The sequence below is a fragment of the Psittacula echo genome (genome assembly GCF_963264785.1).
Source record: "Psittacula echo genome assembly, chromosome: 14".
In the NCBI taxonomy this organism is placed as follows: domain Eukaryota; kingdom Metazoa; phylum Chordata; class Aves; order Psittaciformes; family Psittacidae; genus Psittacula; species Psittacula echo.
The window spans coordinates 11,307,499-11,322,664 of NC_137750.1; the positions used below are offsets into that span (position 1 = coordinate 11,307,499).

The window sequence follows — 15,166 nt, forward strand, 5'->3', positions numbered from 1 at the left end:
TGAATGTGAACAGTGCAGCTGTGGTATGTTTAGTGAGGCCTTGGAGTGCTCCTTAGAAGTGTGTTATGTTGGTGCTGAGAAATTGATGTCTTTGGCTGTTTCTGCTGGATTTCAGCACAAAGAAGGGTTTGAACTGAAGTTTAAAGTTATTTTAGGGTTTTTGCCCTTTTTATGCCTGTGGTGTGAATTTTCCTTTATTCTCCCTTCTCCAGTTCCTTGAAAATCAAAGTACTTGTGCTCAGAGACAAGCTATGCTGTGGTAGCAGCATAGTCCTCATGGCCAAGGTGAAGCTGTGCTGGGCAGACCCTGGTGCTGGTCATGTATGTCCACTGCAGCATCGAGGATCTGCTGCCCTGTGAGACAGGGCAGGAGCATGTGTGCACCTGATGGGACAGCCAGACCTGCTGTGTGGCTCTGGTGAGGTCCATGCTGCTATGGAAATTCAGCAAACTGTGTCCCAAATGGAAGTGCCAGGAAGATCCTGGGCGATAAGGGGAGGGGGTGGATGGTGACAGGGCACTGGGCATGGGTGGCAGGTCCTTATCTCTTGAATTAAAACATGTGAGGGTTGCATCAGGAACAGTTATCTATTGGATTGGTTTTGCCTGACTGACCTGTGCCAAAGCCACTGGTGGAAAAGCAGCACTTTGCCAGGCAGTGTCCTCCAGGGAGGTGATACGAGCCTCAAAAGGTTCCCGCTTGGTTTCACAGGGTTAATGGGGATAGGCAGAAACGAGGCTTCCTGTGCCACGGGGATCTGGAGCAAAATGCTGTGTGTGTGGGGAAGAGCAGCACTGGGCCAGGGAGAGAGCAGTGGAAGGAGAAGGCAGCAATGGGGACACTGAAGCTTGTTTCACAGCGTGCTCCTTCCTGAAGGATGGCAAATGACCTGAGGAGCAAAAGGCTGGAAACCTGTGAGACAGCCCGTGGGAGAAAAGTGAGGGGCAAGAGAGGGAGACCTGGACACGAGGAGTCGGACACTTCCCTCGTTTCTGTTGATGTCTTGGGGAAGAACTTGCTTAAATGAGACCAGATTTGCTCTGCTCATCCCATGTGAGACATCGGTGAGGCACTGCTCCATGAACCCCTGTTCTGTTGGAGAGTCCTCAGCAGTTAGACTTAGAAATACAGAACTGCTGTGTCAGGAGGTGCTCCTGGCTTAGTGGCTGAGGACTTTCATCATCCTTCCCGAGGGACATCAGGACAGCGATTCCTAACTCCCAGTGCCGTTTATTGCTTTCAGCAGGATCTCCTTGTGATCTCTTTTGGTCTTCACAATTAGAAAACCCAATACACTAAGGTGGACAGAGTGGGTTGCTCCCCAAAAATAATTATCCCTTAAAATAGAAAAAGCCCCCTCAAGTCCTCTGGTTCCTGCTCTTCTTCCTGATCCATGGCTGCAGGGCTCTTGACGGCTGGGCTGGAGGTGTTTATCAGAGCTGGTGGGATGCGGGCTGTGATTGACATTGCCACTTTTCTGGCATGGGTGGCTAGAGGGATGATGGAAACATACTTGTTGCTTTATCCAAAGAAACTGAATCCTTTCCATTGACCTTGAGCAAAGGCATCAAGGGCAGATATTTATTTTTTTTTCCCTTGCTTTTAGTCTGAGGACAGGCTCCTAAAATGAAAAAACCCCAAACAAACAGGAACACCCCCCTCCCCCAAACCCCTCCCCAGCTCCCCTCCCTACAGTGTATTTTGTAACTCTTGCTCTGCTGTTTCATAATGAAAAAAGGACCTGGCACATCCTTTTGCTTAATTTATGCTTGTTTTACATCAGGAATGGCTCCAGGTGCCTCAATTCATGTCCCAAGGCAGCATCACCATTTCCTTCTGACAAATGCTTGGGCATGGTCTCCACTTGCTTATGTCATGGTATCTCAGTCGTAAAATCACAGAATGGTTTGGGTTGAATGGACCTCAAAGCTCATCCAGTTCCAACCCCTGCCACGGGCAGGGACCCCTTCCACTGGAGCAGCTTGCTCCAAGCCCCTGTGTCCAACCTGGCCTTGAACACTGCCAGGGATGGGGCATCCAAAGCTTCACTGCTGGGAGTTTCCAGCCTGAGGGAGCTGATCTTAATCTGGTTGGAGTTTCTTGCACTTGAAGCCTAACCTACTGGAGCCAGGCTTCATAGTGGAGGTATTTATAGAAGCTGGTGCAAGTGCTGTTGGATGTAGCATGCATGATGTATTGCAGGTCACGGAGGTGCATGTCTGCTGGTGCAGGAAGCGGCTGTGCAGCTCTGAGCCCTCTCCCAGCCTTACATCAGTGAGATGTCCTGCTGACAGTTTGTTTAGGACAAATGTTTTCCTATGTAGGGGTTTCAAGAAGTGACTGGCCAGTAACCCTACAGAGCCCTGGCTGACCTGGGCTTGCGTAGCATTGTGCTCCCTAAGTGGAAGCACCCGTGGGGCTGTAGGTGAATTAAGTATAAATACTCATATTAGTGAGGTTATGTCTAACAATGAGCATACTTAGTGTATTGCTGCCATGCAGAATCAGTGTCTTGGATTTGGATGTTGCCTCTTGGAATATACTAAATTGCAGTTTTTATTGAATGGCAGTGTCAGTAACAGACAGACTTGGACCCTTGAAAGTGAGTTTCTGTAGTTACTGCCCTTAAAACTACTAATTCCTCCCAGGCTTCGTTCATTCAGACTCCTCAAGCACAAGTGCACCGTATGCTGAAGTTCTTTGTGTTTTGTTCCAAAATTTGACTAGTTTTTTTTCTTGGAAAACGGTTTGTCTTGAGGGCAAGGCTGGAAGCTGCTTTCCTCTCAAGTTAGCTGTGCTGCTGTTGGAGTCCATCCATGAGCGAAGACTGGAAAGGAAGGAAACAACTGAAATCTGGTAGGTTGGAAGGGCCTGTGGGAAGGCAGCGCTGTGCTAGCAGCAATGGAGACAGGGAGCTGTGAATCCTGTTCAGGATGTCAGCAGCTCTGAACGTTCCTCTGCTGTCTCTACATCAAAGCAAGCATTTTGTTAGCAGACAAGATCTAACAGTTTGGGTAGTAAAAGCTGTTGGAAGAGCAGAGAGATCTGTGTTGCTGTGTTTGTTTCGTGTCTCAGGTGAGAGTAGGCACTAGCTTTGCTTTCAGATGCCCTGGAAGAGATAAGACCTGATAGTTTTCTCTTGAGAAGATAACCGCAAACATTCAATTCCCTTTCCAAAGGAAGCAGATCATCCAACCCATTGGGCCCCCTGACATCCCTTCCTCCCCATTTTAATTTTACAAGGGCGAGTTAAAAAGGTTGAACAGTTCATATAGGGGTGTGGAGCAGTCAGAAGCCTTTTTTGGGATGAATCTGAAGACTTAGAGAAATACATAGATGAAGTATTTGATTTTTGAAGGGCTGGTGGAGAAGACAGCTTGCATTGACTCTTGTTGGACTTCCAGTTTGTTTTAGTGTGTTGTTTTGTTTAAAGTCCATGTTTCCATGTGACTTGTTCTGAATGGAAATTCCTGGCATTTCTCAGGATCATAGAATGGTTTGGGTTGGAAAGGACCTTCATATCATCTAGTTCCAAACCCTCTGCCATGGGCAGGGACACCTCACCCGAGACTGTGCTGCCCAAGGCTCTGTCCAACCTGGCCTTGAACACTGCCAGGGGTGGAGCATTTACATGTTATAAGTCCCTGGACCCACTCCGAGAGTGGGGGACAAGGAGCAGCCCAAGTGAGTGTAGGGCTGTATGCCCATTGTACCACCACCCAGCGCATGGAAATCTGCTGCTGAATTGTCATCAAAAAATGGTGGGTGCAAAGCTTTGGGTCATGGATTTCATGCTGCTGGCTCTTGTACAGGTTTCTTGTGTGGGGTTTATGTGTAACAAATACGGTGATTTTTTAGAAAATGCAATGTGCCTGCAGATACTTCCAGGTCATTGTATTGAGCTAGAATCAGAACTGGAAGTATGTACCAGGAATTTAGAAGTGCAAGGTGTGACAGAGGAAGTAGGTGGTCATCTCCATGTGGAAATCACAACCAGGGAGTGATTGGAGTCGTGCTGTGGAGCTGCACGTGCTGTACATTGGGTAACTCCAGCAGCAGCACCCGTACCCTGCTGCAGCATCTATGTCCTCAGGACACAGGTTCACCCAAATATACCTGAACCTGTCACTCAGCATCCAGCTTAGCCCATACGGGATGGCAGGTTTTGAGGGGCAGATGGGTGGTTGCTGGCTGCAAGCTTTCCTATGCCTTCCAGACTGCAGGGTGTGGTTTTTTTTGAGTACATCCTGAATTCTGAGTTTTGTTGGGTTTATCAAGCTGGTTTTGGATGTATGGTGTCATAATGATCTTAAAGGTCCTTTCCAACCTTAATGATTCTGTGGTACTATTGACAGGGCGGGAGTCAGTCTTTTCTCCCAACTCTCAAGTAGCAGGATAAGAGGAAATGGCCTCAAGTTGCACCCCGGGAGGTTTAGGTTGGAGATTAGGAACAATTTCTTCACCAAAAGGGTTGCAAGCTTTGGAACAGGCTGCCAAGGGCAGTGGTGAAGTCACCATCCACGAAGGGATTTAACTGACACATAGATGTGGCACTTGGTGACATGGTTTCATGGCGGACTTGGCAGTGCTGGGGGAATGGTTGTGCTTGGTGCTCTTGAAGGTCTTTTCCAGCCGTAAAGATTATATGATGCTTGTTATATTTTGTGCCCTGAAATTGCTGTAAAGTGCTTTGACCTGTAACTAGGTTTTTTGTTTTCCTTTTTGGTCTTGGAGTTACCCCAAACACCTCTTCAACCCCTGTGCAAGGTAGAGGAATGCTTCAGAGATGGTGCCTTCTGACTTTTCCCAGGAGGGCTGTTGGGGATATGACACCCACGTTAGGGTGCAGGCAGAGGGAGGTGGTTGTAGGAAGCCAGATATGGTGCCAGCTTTGGACTGCCTCCTGAAGTGAGCAGCAGAGTTGTTTAGACATCACTCAGGCAATGGGAAGCCCCAAGGGGGTTCAGTTGCAGGCTCCTGGAATGTGGGGTGGAAGAGGCCTCCCCCATGTTTTGGTGGAGAGGAGTGCAGCTTTCCAGCTGCCAAATGGGGACAAGACAGGGTCTGCTGCAGCCCAGTGACAGGGCTGGGAATGGACATCTCCCTTCATAGTCCCTTATCCTGCTGCTGCTCAGCAGGTCAGCTCGACTTCAGTGAGAAATACACAGCCACTGGCGGGAGCAGTGGCCAGGGCTCCTCCCACCCTACTGTTAACTTACTTCCCTTTCCTCTGTGCTTTCTCAGTTGGCTGCAGAGTGAAGCTTTCACCCCTCTGATGGGCTGAATTGTGCTTTCTGCTTGGAGACCACTTGGCAGAAGGAGCCCACAGCAGGGCTCCTCAAGCCCTGCTCAGCCTGGCAACATGAGTTTGCTGTCAGGCTGGGGACAGTCAGCCCTCCTACAGACACCCCAAGATGCCCCTTCCCCTCCTCAGTGCTGTCCACCCCAGGTCTGGTGGCATGCGCAGGCTGTGCTGAGCAGGTTGGGCCCCTTTCCCGCTGTGGCTGAAGTTGAGCCTAAACCATGGATCTGTTTATGGGAGTGATGGTGTGAGGAGGGTGCTCAGAGCCCTGGCTTGGAGGTGCCATGACAGACCTGGCAATCACTTGCTGGTACTTCAGCTGTCACAAGAGGAACTGGCTTGGAATGGGATGGTGGGAGCTGACTCCAGTTCTCCATCCCTGTGTCCTTAATCCAAGCTAGGATTTGCTAATGTTACTGTGAAACGTTTTCCTTTTCTTACAATACGTCGTTTTTTCCCTGTTGATTTCCAGATACTCTCAGTACTGTGTTGCTGACCAGAAGTTCACTTTGTCTTTTGTCTCCCAGGTAAACGCAAAGCGCTGAAGTTAAATTTTGCAAATCCACCTTTCAAGTCCACAGCAAGATTTACTCTAAACACCTCTGGAGTTCCCTTCCAAAATCCACACATGTGAGTATAAAGCCAAAGGCGCAACTAGTGAGACAGCTAAGAAATTACTTAGCCAAGATGCAGTGTTATTTTAAATGCACTTTGATGACTTTGGTTATTCGAAGTTTGTTCAAAACTGTCAGTTTGAGTCACTGTAGAGATGAGTTCCCCCCCGCCCCACCCCAACACTCAGAATTAAACAAAGGTGAAATTTGGGATCTTCCTGTTTTGCACTGGAGCTACTGCCTTCCAGCATGGATTAAATTGAGTTAAATTGTAGCTGATAATGCAAGATATGCCTAGAATTAATTTCCAGACCTGTTTACTGTCATTTTCCTGTCTCTTTATTCAGTGCTTATTACTTTTCGTTAGAGGGAGGTTCTGATTTCTGTTACTTGTGGAAGACATAACTGTGATAGATTTTTTTACTTATTTATTTTTCAGCACTAAAATAAAAGGTTTGAGGATTATCCCTTTACCACCACAGCAATGGCAGGGAGTTCTGCAGTGGTTAGTTCTCACTGGGTTTTCTAGCCAGGTAGCTACAGGGTCCCCAGTTTGAATGCAGGTGTGGCATAGAGCTCTTCCTGACGTTAGTAGATAACACTAGTACATCACCAGAGGAAATAGTAGCTTTGTATCCTCAGATCCACCAATGTAGATGCATGGGTGATGCACCCACAGCCTGTATGTGTGGCAGAATGCAGCTAGCATGCAAAGACAGCCCAGATTTTTCCTCTCTAAGTTCCCCAGCAGGTCTCAAGAGTTTTGTCAGTGGCAAGTCTCAAACTGTGCCTGCAGCTTCCCTCACTGCCTGGACTCTCCAGGGTGTCCCTGGCCATGGGCTGCTTCTGCTTGGCTCTGCATGGTGCTGCCTCTCTCCTTGAGCTCAGTGCCTTCTGCTTCCCCAGGACATGCCCTCTGGGGTCTGTTCTTATTTCAGATAGCTTCTTTATGCTGGGGATTTTCAAACAAGCCTTTATCAAGTTAGAAACATGTTTCTGATGAGTAATGATTCTGTAATGATGATTACAATATCTAGAAATGTTATGGAGTACTTCAAATTATTCTTCTTACCCTCCCACCTGACCTTCCCGGTGAGGAGTCCTCTTTCCTCTCTCTCTTCCTCTCTGAAATAGAGTATTCTTACTGGTTGTGGAGCTAGCATTTATATATTCACCTTTTGTGTCTCATCACGTCATTGAACCCTTGTAGCAGTTTTCTCTAGAACTCCATCTGAGGCTCTTGCCTCTCTCAAACCTCCCTAGTGCATTAAATACAGGAGGGCTTAGACTCAGCTAGCGAGTTCCCACCATCAGCCACCTGTAGGTATTTGACTTTCCTGTGTTTATCTACATGGATTTCTGTCTCAGACTCACTGGAAGTCACAGTGGCTCCTGCCTAGCACACAAGAGCTTGTGTTGTTAGTCGGTGACATCTTAAGCTTCATGTTTGTGCAAGTGACTGTCAACATTGTCCGTTGAGAAGGTGCTGCCCTGTCTCCGTGAGAGTTGCAGTCGTTGGCAGGGGTATGATGCTGAGCTTGTTAACGGGGTAACTGGTTCTAAGGGCTTGGAAGTGCTTTGGGTGGGATATGATAGCTGTTCAGGTGTCAAAAATGATGTGATATGTCTGTGCTAAAGCTTACTTGGGAGGCCACAAGTGGTAGCAGCCATTTGTGTTTGAAAGAGTTGGATGCTGTTGCCTGGATTGCTTTCTTTGTGTTAAGGCTGATTAAGCTCAGATACAGCTAATTCACCCTCATGTCCTTTGTGTTGTCCATAGTGGATGCTGTTCCTCAAAGCAACATTCGCATCTCCTGGTTGCACGCTTCTCTCAAGTGTTTGTCTCGCAGCTGGTGCATCACGGTGATGTATCTGCATCTCCCACCTCTTCCCAGAGAGCTTGGAATGGTTTTTCCTCTGTTGTCTAGAAACCTTTCTAGACTTTTTGAATTGGATGTTCCAGATCTCCTGGCTCAGATGCATTCCTGATGCAAGGTGTGTTTCTGTCCATGGAGTCACTTCCGTTCCCCAGCCTGATGGAGCAGTGGCCTCAGCTGCCTCCCAAACACTGCTGAGGCTTTCCCTGTGCAAACCCTGTTGGTCCAGTTGGGTGGATCTGAAGATACAGAGAGGTCAATTTATCACATGAAATTTGGGGTTCTGTGACTTGGATCCATCGATCCAGAGGTTCCCGTTGGCTCCTGCCTCCATGAGGGCAGAGGCTTCGCTTGTCACATGTGTGGCCTGTGCTGGGGCACATGAGGAGGCAGCAGCAGTGACCTGCAGCAGCCACGAGATGTCAATTGCCTATTAGCTGTATTTTGCTTGATTAACAGGTTTTGGTCGGGGAACTGATCAGGCTGGATTGGTGGATGCTCAGGTAAGAGTGTGGTTTCTTACTATGTAGACAGAAAGCAAAGGAGCAAGTGGGGCTTTTCACGCCTCTGTGTGTGTTAGGAGGGAGCAACCTCTCTGTAAAATGCATCAGTGGAGCAACGACGCTGTCGAGGAAGGAAGGCACGTTGTGGCCTCGGGAATATCGGGATATTGGGTGTAGCTGTGCTCCTCCTCAGTGCCGAGGCTTTGTACCCCAGTACAGAGGTAGGGACCCCACATTCCCTGTCCAGTGTGAGTTCAGCTTGCTTCTTAGGGTTTGTTTCTCAGTCTGAGAGATCTCAGGAGTGTTGGAAAAGAAGCTGGGGACTGTGGAAGAAACCATGTTGGAAATCACCCTAAGCCAGGGGAGGAGTTTAGCTCCAATGAGCACACATGGGCTGGAGGGAACTCAGTGAGGTTTCCAGGTGATCTTCGTGTGATTTCTGACTCTTCATTCCTGCTAGTTCCATGGGTTTAATGGCATGTCCAGAGGGACAGTCTCAAAGGCTGAGGAATCTCAATTGTAAAATGTGGCATTATTAAGGCTCTGACCAGTGCTTCTCAGTTGCCTTCCATCCTGTGGCACAGGAATAGCTCCTGTAGCCTGGCGATCATCACGTATTTGGTGCTTCTGCCTGGAGGCTCTTCCCAGAGCTTCACTGCTGCCGTGGGCAGAGGCTTTTTGTTAATACATAGGCTGTGCCCTGGAAAACCGTTGCCAGGGGGAGTGAGCATAGATTAGACACTGCTGAATACAGAAAGTTGGGACATGAGTTCACAAATCTTTTTCCTGCCACTCCTTTCCCATCTGTGATGGCTTGGAGCCATGTCTTACAGTTTAGATCTCAAGTTGGGTTACATCATAGAATGGGAATAGTTAGGGTTGGAAGGGACCTTAAGATCATCCAGTTCCTCCCCCCTGCCATGGGCAGGGACACCTCACACTAAACCATGTCACTCAAGGCTGTGTCCAACCTGGCCTTGAACACTGCCAGGGATGGGGCAGCCACAGCTTCTCTGGGCACCCTGTGCCAGTGCCTCACCCTTGCAGTGAAGAACTTCTGCCTTATACCTAACCTGAACTTCTTCTGTTTCAGTTTGAACTCATCACCCCTTGTCCTATTGCTGCAGTCCCTGATAAAGAGTACCTCTTTGCCTCCTTGTAGCCCCCTTCAGACACTGGAAGCTGCCCTAAGGTCTCCATGCAGCTTCTCTTCTCCAGGCTGAACAGCCCCAGTGTTCTCAGCCTGTCTCCATATGGGAGGTGCTCCAGCTCCTGATCATCCTCGTGACCTCCTCTGGATTTGCTCCAACAGCTCCATGTCCTTCTTATGTTGAGGACACCAGAACTGCACACAGTGCTGCAAGTAGGGTCACATGAGAGCAGAGCAGAGGGGCAGGATGACCTCCTTTGACCTGCTGGTCACGCTCCTGTTGATGCAGCCCAGGATACAGTTGACATCCTCCTGGATGTATGAGTGTGCTGCCATGGGAGTGCAGGAGGTGGGTGCCAGGGCAGGATGCAGAGCAACACATAGAAACACAAGACCACACACAGGAGCAGCCGGTGAGTGGCTGGGACCTGTGAGCTTTGCTGTGCCATCTGCATGATGGCCTTGGAACTGAGAGCTGGTGAGGATGGCAGTGACTGAATGGCACTGGGTGGCATGGCCCAGCTGCTCCTGTCCTATCCCTACCCAGCCCACAGCACTCTCAGACCCTGCCCAGGATACTTCCTTTCTTGACCTTTTCCAGTACATCCGCTACCAGTTGTTTTGGGATGGCCTGAAGGAGGTTGCCTTTGTCACACGTGGCCAGGAAACCAAGCGAGGAGATAAGCAGAGCAGAGGCTGCAACTGCTCAGACAGGACGCAGTGGCAAACCCCCTTAGAATTAGAACGTGTTTAAATCGGGGGGCTTTGACATGACCTTTAAAAAGGAGACTGCCTCAAGGGTGGCCTTGAATGAGATTAGAAACTGGAAGTACCTTTCCAGCTGCTAGAATTTGGGCTGTGGCTCCCTGAAATCACCCCCTGAGGTGCTGAGAGCTGAGACATCCCTTGTTGCAATTGAATAGGTTCTGTGAATGGTTTTCCTGTGCAGATCCTGTGGGGCAGGAGAACAGAGCCCTGGGATGCTGTGTTGAGGCAGGGGGTTGGAAGGAAGGTCTTTTCTGGTTCTGGGACTGCCTGTGACTGATGGAGCTACAGAGAATGTGTGTTTTGTTTGGTTCAGCCATGACTACTTCCACCAGATCCACTTTATAAGCAGGAAGAGATTGTGTCTAGGTAGGCATGGTCCCAGTCTGCCCAGGGGGTACAGCCCAGTGATACACAGACCGATAAAGGGTAAAAGAAGAATAGAGCCTGCATTACAGAGAGTAATTGCGGAGTAAGGTTCTTACTGGAAAGGGTGCAGTCTAGAAAAGATGCTTTACTGGCAGGTGGAGCCCCAGTCCATTGAAGTGCTCCTGCTTGTGCCTGGTCCAGGTCAGCCTGGGCCATGTGTGAGTGCTGTGCTCTGCAGGCTGGGTCACACTCCACATGTTGAGACCCCAGTTCTCATCGATTCTGACTTAGGCCACGTTATCAGAGGCTGACTTGGTTTCCCCTGCAGCAGAGGTGGCTGGAGGACACCAGCCATGGTTAGGGTGAGCTCTTGAACTTCTGGCCCAGTGTATTTTCAGTTTTATTTCCTGAACCCAGAACATGCCTGAAGAGCGTCCCACCTTTTACCTCATCTCTGTCTGAGTAGGATTTAGGTCATAAACAAAATAAGCTTCCTCAATTATCTGTGTGCAGGCTCTACAGAGCTATTTTCAACTGGTGGCGTTTGCTGAAAGCTGGTTCAAATAACATTAGCAGGAGAAATGATGTGGTGAGATGTGACTGCATGGCTGTGCATGGCGGGTTTGCCTAGGCCTAGTCTTGTCCTGGCTGTCGCCGGCATCCCTTGAACCAAGTTGTTCAAGATGAGTGGTTTGGTTTTCTGGGAAGCTTTGTACTCTTCTGGTGCGGCGCTGCCTTGATCTGGACTTCAGAGTGCAGAGTTCAGATCCACCTGCTAAGGAATGGGCACACACAATGACTTGTGTTTGGCATCTGGTTCCCAGCCTGGTGCAGCTCTATCTACTGGCTCAGAAGTCTCTCAGCTGTTGGAGGTGTCACCTCTGTGGAAGTTAAAGTCTCCTCTGGAAAGGTGACAAAATGAAATGACCTCTTTCAGTGCTCACAAACCCAGCTTCTGAACTCCCTGGTGGGCTGTTGGACTCTGCAGCCTCCCTGTAGCATTTCATGGGTTCTTTGTGACTTAAGCTCCAAGAGGTGCCCCTTTGCACCTTCTTCTCCTTGTGACACTTGGGAGAGTAACTCCCTTTCCAGATAGATGCCCCAAGAGTGTGTTGGCAGATGCTTGTTTAATAGCCCTTTGGGGTTTTGGGTCTCTTAAAAGCAAGCAGAGGCCCAGTTGCATATCAGACCCTGCTGCTTCCCATTTTTCTGCATAGTTCAGGAACTGTCATTATTCCTGAAAGGGATTTTTCTCACTGTCCCAAGTCTGTCTCAAGTGTCTGCTTCTCTTTTAATCTCTCAGGCTTTTCCAAACCTTTCTGGCAGGTGGTTTCAGGCTCTCTAGCTGCAGAGCCTGCAGCTGGCTGAGTTCATTAAGATGTAACCTGTGAGAGTTACTACCTTTTGTCTGAAAACCATTAAAACCCCAAGTGGAGATCCTAAATTGGCATGTTCCCAATTCCTGGTGCGAATTTTCCCTTGAATATTTCTCTGTTCTCTATTTCTCTCAGTCATTTCACATCTTTATTGTTACTGGTGTCTGATGCCTTTCTGCCACATGATACCTCCCCATTGCAGGGGTGATGCCTGCAAGCCTCAGAGGGCAGCTTTAGTGTAGAAGGTACCAGGTGATTTTTCTTTCTGTGGATGTTCTGCAACACAGAATCACAGACTGGTTTGGGTCGGAAAGGACTTTAAGCTCATCCAGTTCCAACCCCCAGCCATGGGCAGGGACGCCTCACACTATAGCGTGTCACTCCAGCCTCTGTCCAGCCTGGCCTTGGACACTGCCAGGAGCATTACCCGAAAGTTTCAGGATCTGAATGTGATCATGAGGAAACTTACTTGTATTTTCAGTAAGCACGAGTAAAATGATACTTCCAAGGACTCAGCAAATACATTTACATGTTTGAGTCCGTAGTAAACATGCTCTCACTTCTGACAGAAACATCACCATTGCTGAAGTGCTAGAGCAATGTTTCTTATGTTTTTACAGAGCTTTCTTGACAAATCCGTGAGCTTTGCTTTGTGTTTAACCTTCCTGTTTCTTCCAGAAGTTTGCAAGTTCCTCTGGTCAGTGATCTCTTTAGCATAGATGACAAAAGAGATGATATGGGTTGTAAAACACCCGTACTCAGTATCTCTGACTCGGAGTGGGTTGCCTTTTCAGGGAGGTGCTACCAAAATCAGTGTGAGGTTTTGACTGAACATGCTGCAATAAGGTCTGGTTTTGTCTTGCCTTCCAAGTTTTGGTGTTTCTCTTAAGGTGCTAATCCTGCTCTGCAGAGGAGCTTTTTGGTATCTGCAGCTCTAGCTGCTTCCATGTCCTTTGAGCATCAGTGCCCTGGTAGGACTGTTCTCTTCTTGATGATATCTCAGCACTCTGCTTCTGAATTTAGGTCTTCCATGTCTGGAACCAAGATTTGGAGTTTGTATATGTGTGTTAAACTAATTCACATTGATTGTTTCAGCAGTGCTGAGCACCCAGGTTCCTGCCAGACTCCTGGGGCCTGGTCTCCTCAGAACTAATGGAAACCTAATCACCTACCTTGGGGTGGCTATATTAAATCCAGCCCCGTTATATACTAATGAGGCTCCCACGGGTTCCAAGTGCTTCACACGTTTTGAGTGATTAACTTTGCAAACCTAAATGGTTGCAGAAAACTCCTGTGTTCTGACTTGGTGAGGTTTAAGAAAGTCAGTTTAATTCTGCTGCCTGTGCCCCCATTGGGTCAGAGGCAACTCAGGCTCTGGCAGGATCAAAGCTGTTGCATTAGTGCTCAGTAGACCCCAGGGATCCTTGAGTTACAGCCCTCTTCACGCAGCAGGAAGGATACATGTGGTCCTGGCATACCTGTGTGATGCACACCAAGATGTAACTGCTGCAGTGCTTATTTAAGAGAAGTAAAAGCAGGTCAAGGAGTTTGAGTCTGCAGCAGCTCTTGCAGTCCTTCGTGCTCTTGTGGTTACAGTTCCCTCTCCTTTTCTCCTTTCCTTTAATTGTAGGTGCTGCATCCCCTAGCAAGGACAGCAGCGTACCTGCGTGTATACAAGCTGGTTGTAAATCTTGGTGTGTGGAGGTTTTAAAAGCGTGCAGGACACCAAAATGCTCTAATCTTCTTAGGAGGGTTAGAGAGAAAATGGGAGACCACAGCTTTATTCATGTCAGACTTTTCAATAGCATCTGAACCTGTCAGTGTGTTTTTCAGAGTATTTTAAGACTGTGTGTCTGTGCTTTACCATTTCATCAGATAAATTCTATAAGCTATTCTAAACCTCCTGTTTCATACATTACAAAGAAGGTATGATACATTGCCATCTCTGAGCCTTTAAGTGGTCTCATTATCTACATCTAAAGTAACTTCTTATGATTAAGAATTACAGGTGAGATCCAGAATTCCCTTTGGGAGCTGGAAGTTGCCAAACTTGTCCCTTCCTTCCTCCAGTGATGAGCAGTCTTTGGGACTTGAGCTTTTTGATCAAAAAGAGCCTGTGGCATGTGTGGTTTCTGCATCCTAGGGTGCCCCAGACATCTACTGGGCTCTGTACATTGCTGCTGTCCTGTCCAAGAGGGGGCATTGAGCATCCTCACACCTGAAGTCACCAGTTCCTAAGATGTGCTCTGAAAACAGACCAGTCACTACTCACTGCAGTTAAAATTTATTCAGGGAGCAGGAGATGCTGTTGCTCATCTTCATGTAACATCTGAGAGCATGAACTGCCCTCTTGGCCTTTCTCTTTTGGCTTCTTTCCTTCTAGACCCATGAATCCAGCTTTCTGAGTTGGGGATTGATCCAAGGTCACCAGGGGCAATAGGTGTCCCATCCTCTATGTCCTAGGGACCAGTGTCCAGGAACATGGGTGAAGTTCTGAGGCTGAAGAAGCTGTATCCCCAAGTTCCTTCCTTCTTGGGCAAATACAGGAACTGCTAGCTTAATATGCAAACCCTGCTGGTGTTTGGAGAGGAAAATGGGATGAAGCAGATTCTTATATGGAACATCTCTAAATATATGTATGTGTGCACACACAGGTTTGGTCTCTACCCTTTTTCTGATAAATATGTTGTTAGATAATTATTTATAAGGAACAAAGCAGGACATGGCTTACCCACTGGGCTGCGCTTGGTACCTTTTGACAGGAGTGGCCTCTGCTGTGTATGTGGTGTCTGGCTGTCACTGTTGGACTCACATCTCAGACTTTAGTCTGAGATGGTCAGGTATAGAATTCTTTTTCTGGTTGTGTGGCACAGAGAAATGTCAGCAAGCGTTTTATAGATGGAGCAGCACTATTCAGAGCTGGGAGTTAAGTTGTACTCAAACCCTGCGTTTCCACATGTGGACCTTGCAAACCAATGTTCCTTCAGGAAACCCCAATAAACAACTGCATTGCTAGCTGTAGGAATGAACTTTGTTCATTGTTGTTCTTCACACTTGGGATCACGCTGCATTTCATCAGAGCAGGAGTACATCCTGCTCTTCATATGTTCAGCACCACCTGGTAATAAAGTATCTTGCATTTTACTCTGGCTGAGAAGTGAGCCAACTCTTCTGCTTTGTGGGTTCAGGCTGAAGGGATCAGTTATCTC

General features: G+C 48.1%; 1 protein-coding gene across 4 annotated transcripts in view; it reads left to right on the forward strand.

Annotated features, from left to right (window-relative positions):
- MAP2K4 (mitogen-activated protein kinase kinase 4) overlaps positions 1-15,166 on the forward strand; it is a 75,743-nt gene that overhangs the window by 18,804 nt on the left and 41,773 nt on the right. For all 4 annotated transcript variants that reach the window (XM_080629078.1, XM_080629080.1, XM_080629077.1 and 1 more), the window contains exon 2: positions 5,831-5,933. In XM_080629078.1, the coding sequence (XP_080485204.1) occupies positions 5,831-5,933 (103 nt within the window). The remainder of the gene's footprint in view (positions 1-5,830; positions 5,934-15,166) is intronic.